Genomic DNA, 7,601 nt, shown 5'->3' on the forward strand with positions numbered 1-7,601 from the left:
GACAGCATTTTCTGGTTGACAGGTAATATCTGTGTATCATTTTATACTGTATCAATTGGTGATTGTGGTTACGCGATGTTAAGGATATATTATTCCATATTCTCTTCCAATCAATAGTCTGCGTATAATTTTTTGATCTGCGTTCCATACTCTTCTTTTTTTGTTTCTAAAGCAGCAGTTTCAAAGTGCCAGCCAACAGCCAACACACATATCTGTACATCATATGGATATTTAATTGATATACTCTGACACTGGGTGAGCGTTTCCCGAGGAGAGGTCACAAATCAATCAGGGCTGACACTCTCTGTACAGAGACTGACAGCCATCACCCTCACATTCACACCTTCACTCCCATTAACCCGAGGTGTATGGGAAAACATGCTAAAACCCTGCAGAAAGGCCTCAGCTGCCCTTTATGGAGTCAATTATATATGTATTGATCATCTTTCAACTTATAATGAAACAGTTAAAGGTGGGGTAGGTACATTTGAGAAACCGGCTCGAGATACACTTTTTGTTATATTCCATGGAATGCTCTTAACATCCCGATAGCAATGAATATCTGAAGTGCTTTGACAAAGAATCCATTAAAAAAAATGTCATCTGTGGAAGCCGTAGTACTGCAAAAAGCACGACCAATCATCTGAGCCGGCCCGGCTAAAATAACTGGATGGCCTACCTGCCTGTCAGCCTTCCATCTGTGCACAAACGTATCTCGTGCCCTCATTGGTCATGTGTGTTGGAGGAGGGGCTCTGTAAAGAAGTGGCAGATTTTTTCCGGCTGTATATTTTCAAATTCTAGCGCACTCGAGCTGGTTTCTCCGAAATTACCTACCGCACCTTTAATGTAAATGTCATCATGTTTCCGTAATGCACTGTGAACACTAACCTGATCAATCTTGCGGCACCTCGAGGTCACCCACTTTGTGAACCATTTTGTTTAAATATATTATCAGATTTACAGTATGTCTGTTAAAGTTCTGGATTATGAGAGCGATTGTGAAAATGTATGCACCTTTGATAGTAGGCCTATTTCCTAATATCCAGATAAGCCTACAACTACAGTACGCTGCTTCAGGGGCTGTGGTTAGTGATTGCAAATCGTAAATAAATAAGAAATCCATGTAAATGACAGAGGTTGGGATATTGCACAAGTATAATTGATAACACCCAAATCTATTGTTTAGTATATGTGATTACATTTGAAATGTAGTCCTTCGTCACTGCCCATTATGGCCCAATACCCCCAGCACTCAGTAAAAATGGTTTCTATTGCCTCATTTAACATACTTTATCCTCATGTTCCTAAACAATCATTGATACTGTGCAAGTGTAAAGTGTGCAATGATGCGGTGTTGCAATAAACCCAAAGCTTCAAAGTTTGTTTATGTAATCAGGTGGAGTCAGGGTGTGGGCTAATCCTGCCGTCTACCATCAGGCTGCACAGTGGAAGAGACCTCCTTTATTCTATTGGGTCTGATGTGGACTTTCTAAACCAATAGCTGTTCAAAGTGTGTTTTTTTCACAAGTTATATTCAGTTTCAGCATATTATAAAACAATACTAGACTAGATTCACGTACAATGCTAACCGTTTTACTTATACTGTATCGCCAACAGTTGAAATAACTTTGCTAACTTGTTTTAGGAAAATGGTGTATACCATGTTGCACTCAATAATAAGCTCACTTTCCTTTTTTCAGCAACACTAACTTAGTTTGAACTCCACGTGGAGCAGTGGTTAGCATCTCCTTTTACACTGGCATAGTGTTTATTTAGCTAGCTTGCCATTTGGAGAGCCAGCCAGCCAGTCAATAAATAAAATCTTTAGGAGTAAATACAACCTTAACGACATGAGAAATAATTTTGGATATGTACATTAATGTAGTGTCTCATTTATTTTTGTTTTGATTTCAGAGCTGGGTATCAACAATCAACACTTTTTGGTGGCTTCTGAAAAGCGTCCATAGCACCAAGTATCGCCTTCCATCTGAAAGATGTCATCAAATGTTCTATTAATAAGTTCCCAGTCTGGTTACAACAGAGTGTGGCTGGTATGTTTTCACCTTGTGAGTCAACATGGCACAATGTGCTCCTACTCCCCTTTTTGGTCAATCTAAATCTCTGTGCAATAAGGAACATTATTTATTTGAATTTGTTTTAACATTGTGACATAATCTACACTCTTTGAGTTACCTCCTTTTGTCTATGTTTAACCTTATTAAATTATATTTAGAAAATATTTTTAACATTTGAGCTTTCTGGCTTCTTTTGCAAATACATTCTCTACAAAAGAAAAACATGATTATAAAGATTCATACAGTAGTAGAAATGTGATCACAACACCCATCCTACCTCAAAAAATTATTGAGTAGGCATGAAAAGCAACTCTGTATTGAAAATCCTGCTTGATCTGTATGTGTATATGTGTGTGTGTGTGTGTGTGTGTGTGTGTGTGTGTGTGTGTGTGTGTGTGTGTGTGTGTGTGTGTGTGTGTGTGTGTGTGTGTGTGTGTGTACCTCGGTATGTTATCATCGACAGTGGCACAGCCGTAGAGGAACACGATGACTCCGACGATGGCTGCAGGGATCAGCATCTGTGTGTAGACTCCTAACCAGGCGAAATATAGTCCCACCTTCTCCCCAAAATACTTCCTGTGGAAGGATACACCATAGGTGAAATATCCTACATTTACAACATTAATACATCACTGTCCATAACCATAACCCCTTCACAAATGAGATCATGATAGACATTATCATGGGTGTTCCATTATTTATAAATAATAAAGCAAGAAACATCCCATCCTGCTGTCTTTAGTTGTGGTAAATCGTTTTTACATCCTCTACCAACTGCATTCATCTCTGAAACCAGATCATGTTCATCCTACGCTGACATGACAGTGTTTAAAAGACATGATTAAAGTCCCTAAGCAGAGTGAGCTGCTCAGATTCAGTCTTTTTCCTGGAGAGCTCTGCGCTCAGCCCTGACTGTGAGAGAGCTTCAGCGGAGCTTCGATCTGATTCAGAGTCTTCCTCCGTCCTTCCTGCCCGCAGGCTGCTGGAGGCAGTTAATGCAGCTGTGAAAGCAATACATATAATTCCTGCAAATGTGTCTGTAATTCCTCCGATGTTTGACAAAGCTCATTGCTATTGATCTGACCTTATGAGTCCGATGGGCTGGTACTTGTAGAAGACGCTGTAGCTGGCCCACTCCTCGTAAAGCAGCTGGGAAGAGAAGAGTCAATCATTACTGTAATAATGTTCATATTCAATTATATATTGCCGGCCATTATCTGATCAATTTTATATATATCACACTTAAGCAAGTTGGCTGTTGAAAGCTAACAAAATACGTCCTCCCTATTTACTGGTTGCAAAACAGTGTCCCTCTCATTTATTTTTCAAAGCATTTAAGAAGGACGGAGAGTACCTGGTAATTATTATTTATGAAATGTCTCTAATAAGTGGAGAATATCCATGATTTCCCAAAGCCCATAGTGACAACTTTATACGTCCTGCTTTCCCCGACTAAACTACAGTATGTAGATATCTCTTTTTCTGAACGATAACTTGGGGCTGTATTCATCCTAGTTCAGGTGACTTTATTTTCAGTGTTGATGGAGCGACTATGATGTTAGCACAGCTGTACAGAACTCAATTCAGAATACAGTCTTTTTCAGTTGTTTTTTTCTTGATAACAGCATGACGAGGTTAAAACAAAATCCAGCACCTTTATATAGTTATTTCTGCATAGTTTTGATTCGTTTATTGCAAACGGAAAAATCTATTTTTTGGGTTTCATACTGCTGTAAACCAGATAAATTCAAATCAATACCAGAAATGTATTTAAGAAGAATAGAATTGTGATTGGGTGGATGACGTGATTCCGTTGACTGTTTTTGAAATGATGTTATCAGTGGTGTGGACATTTAAATGATGGTGAATATACTAAACAAGTTCATCATCCCACTATTTATTGCTTCGTCAGATATGATTCGCCCTGCTGGCTTTACCTTGATGATTTATTATACTCTATGCGTATCACAGCCAGGAGCACTAATGATATACATTCAAATGTAATCATATTTGCATATTTCATACAAATCCACTGAAGCAGCATATTCATAGTAACATATGCTTCTCAGGCAGCAGTGCCGAGCTGCACACTGAGACCTCCGCAGTTATCTGCTCACACATCCAAAGGAGCTGCTGCGTGACAACAACAATCGATGTAATCAAAAACAAACCTGCAGGCTGAAACCTGAAAGCATTAACTTCAACAGAGACCATATTCCAACCCAACAGGGACTTCTGTCATGTTGCTAATGTGAAACAAATTTGGACCAGCAGACATCAAGGACATTTACAATGCAATGCTAGGTATTATTGGATTGCATTCATTGTCAGCATGAATAACTGCTTAGAGCACACGCTGCTGTTATTTGAATAAAGTATTGAACTTATAAATCAAGGTGACTCAGATGAGCTTTTTAAATGTTTAATTTAAAGCATCTCTTATCTGGATCATGGAAACTGTTCAAGACTGAAAATCTCTCTAAAAGATTGAATGTTGAGGACATGTTGATCCCCCAGTGGAAATGCTCCTACAGTATAGTCCAAACTCGTTTAATCGAGATGTTAACCTCCTCAGCAACTTGCTTTAGTTACAAAAAATGGTTGTACTGTATAGGTTGTGTTTCTTGGAAAGCCTCAGATAAATCCTTATTCATTAAAGTTTGGAGAACCTGCGTTTTTTTATTTTGTAATTGGTGGTTCAATGGATTCAGACCATTACTAAAGACACTCTTATCAGGGAGCAAGTGAGCCATATCAATCCGCAGAAAGAAGTCTGATCCATTTCATGTTAGGGTTTCTCTATCAGAAAACACTTTGTAATCGTGTTGTAAGGGGGGAGACAGAGGAGAAGGGCTCTGGCAGTGTTTAAAGACTAAATAATGTAGAAGAAAATGTGAACAGACTTGGACAGTTTCAGAAAACCTTGATCAGAGCTGCTGTCACTTTGAGTTACGTTGCTGTCACCTCAGTTCCAGCCGTAGATCTGCAGTGGAACAGACAATTTTTTGGTGATAATTGTAATTGTTAATTCAATAACATTTTAAAATCAACATTGTCAGCCAAATCCAGAACACTGGACACAAATGTCAGCCCACTGCTCCTAGTAGTAGGATGGGTTAAACGCAGAGACCAAATGTCACAGTGTGTGCAGTGTGCATACGTGTGACCATTAGAGAGGGTTTCATCCTCCGATTCTATTCTATAATTCTATCAAATCATTGATTTATTTAATAAGTAGTGAAGGAGCCAATTAGCGATCTGGGTATAAAGGTAGGAACCAATGTTTGTTGATTCAAGTTCCGCCGGATGGCCAAAGCTGTTTTTGACCACACACCTGAGCACACACAAAAACACGGTATACACGCACAATCGCTGAGTTAAAGTTGGCTGTCCAAGCTAGTGTCATTGTTTTTACGGTGAGGGAATCGGATGGAAATTAATAGATAGCATGAATGGAATGGAGTTTCCAATTTGAAACTTTAGTATCTGACTTTATATTCATCTTACAAGCAAAAGTGTGCGTCATTCACGTAAACCAAGTAGCACCTCAGTGGATACTCATATCCACCTGGACAGCAAATGATTCTGTAAATGCTGAATTCAAGCTACTTTTTTCCCATTTTTTGGTTTTTGTATAGTTACGTTTGGGGAATTAGGTTACAGTAAAATCACACTGTCCATACAAGCAAATTATTATTTATTGTATTAGCAATTTAAGTCAAATAGGATTCACAACGTTGTGTGATTACTGTGTTCTACAATATCGGACCAAATGCTCATGATTAATAAAACAACACTGAAACATGTGTATGTGTTTGTACTGTATGTGTGTTTGTGTGTGTGTCCCAGTGTCATTTATATGCAAATCTCTTTATGTACAGTATAATAGGGCCTTTACAGTGATTATCAAACAGCGTACTGAGTGTGTGCTGTGATCCTACTACTCTGAGGCAATAAATCACAGCTTTTTCACACACACTCCATTCGCAGGCAGAGCAGCAAATGAAGGCTTTTAATCACAGCAGGAGCCTTCACAGATCACTGAGACTCAACAAGTCATTCCTACATCCGAGGAACCCATTTCCTAAAAACACTATAAAAGTACGCTGATGTGAAGGCACTTGAATTCTTAGGCTGTTGCCGTAGTGACTGTTGCCTACAGTATAATTATGGAGAGTGTTAGCAGGGGAGGAGATGACTTCAGACGCAGCGTGAGCTCTTGTTTTCTTTTGCCCGGGTGATTTTATTCTTGTACAGTGGGAGCAAGGCTCAGAATGGTATCCATGCTGTACTGTTAGCACTAGGGTCTGTCAGGTTTTGTTACTCACCGGTTACAAAAAAAGAAGACCATATGTAGACTGTGAGCACCGAGGTGCATCACACAACGCGACTTTTCTTCCTGTGGCCATCAAACTTTATAACTCCTCCTCCTTCTGCAGGAAGGATCATTAAACTATAACACCATGTGCAATATTAGGTTTATGTCATAATCTCATAACATTTGCAGTTTTAATATTTAATATTTAACCTAATTTTATTTAGTACGATGAGAAATTAGCAATTGGTATTAGTTGTTTTAAGTATTTCATATTTAGTATTTTACTTGAATGTGCTATATGACTTGTCACCAAATGACTTGTCACCAAATGACGTGTCACTGTCACAGGCCTATTCTCTACTGGGGCACTGTAATACATCATTTCCTTCAGGATTAATATAATTCTATCTAATCTGATCTGATCTAATCTAAAGTCATTTTTCTCTTTCCTGTATTGTGTTCTTTAGGTTGTGTGCATGTTAATGGTCTGCAAAGGCTAAAATCCCTGTGTTCTCTCCAGGGGGGGTTTCAGAGGGTGAGAAGAGGTGCTGCAGCACAGGCAGTATGAGACAAATAAAGAGCCTTTTGAACATTAAAGCATGGAGACATGTCACAGTAGAGACACAAAGTACAATTATGAACCTGGAAATGAGCAGAATATGTCCTTTTTAAGTCAAATGTATTTAACATGAGATTGTGTGTCATCGTTATCAGATGAAAAACATGATGCTGCTGAATGCAGCTTTTCTCCGAATCCTCCTCACTATGCTCATTTGTGATGTTTGAGAGAAAGTGACAAAGAGCGGGGAAGAGAAGTTGGAAGTTAATACAAATGAAGAGGTGGTGTTGTGTTTCCTTTAGGGCTGATTGATGATTGAGTATCTGTAAATTAACTGAAGGTGTTGCCGTGGTGACATCTGGTTCAATGTATTGACTGGTGGACTTGCTCTACGTACCTTCCTGTCGTTTGCCTCTGCATTCACCCCCTCGATGTCTCCCTGTAACCATAAATGCACTTTGTTCATCATGCATGTAATGGAAAAAAGCCTTTAACTTAACACACAATTATAAATGAGAAACCTAGGATTATTTTACATACATTATAAAGTACCGTCAATTTAGCTTTGGTGATTTTCATATGAGAAACTCAATGAATTGGAATAAATCTCTCAGTATATAAACAGCAATTTATCAGGCCGGTCAGGCA

At 38.8% G+C, this 7,601-nt stretch overlaps 1 protein-coding gene across 1 annotated transcript; it reads right to left on the reverse strand.

Moving 5' to 3' along the window:
• Positions 1–2,517: 2,517 nt before the first annotated feature.
• Positions 2,518–7,419, reverse strand: LOC104944292 (anoctamin-1-like; the record flags this gene model as incomplete). Its single annotated transcript, XM_010769843.1, has 3 exons — positions 7,351–7,419; positions 3,161–3,225; positions 2,518–2,652 (listed from the first exon to the last, which is right to left on the reverse strand). Coding segments are annotated over exons 1-3 (269 nt in total), but the record flags the coding sequence as incomplete, so codon positions are not given.
• Between the last annotated feature and the right edge of the window lie 182 nt (positions 7,420–7,601).

The sequence above is a fragment of the Notothenia coriiceps genome, unplaced genomic scaffold (assembly GCF_000735185.1).
Source record: "Notothenia coriiceps isolate Sejong01 unplaced genomic scaffold, NC01 NC01_scaffold00000124, whole genome shotgun sequence".
NCBI classification, from domain to species: domain Eukaryota; kingdom Metazoa; phylum Chordata; class Actinopteri; order Perciformes; family Nototheniidae; genus Notothenia; species Notothenia coriiceps.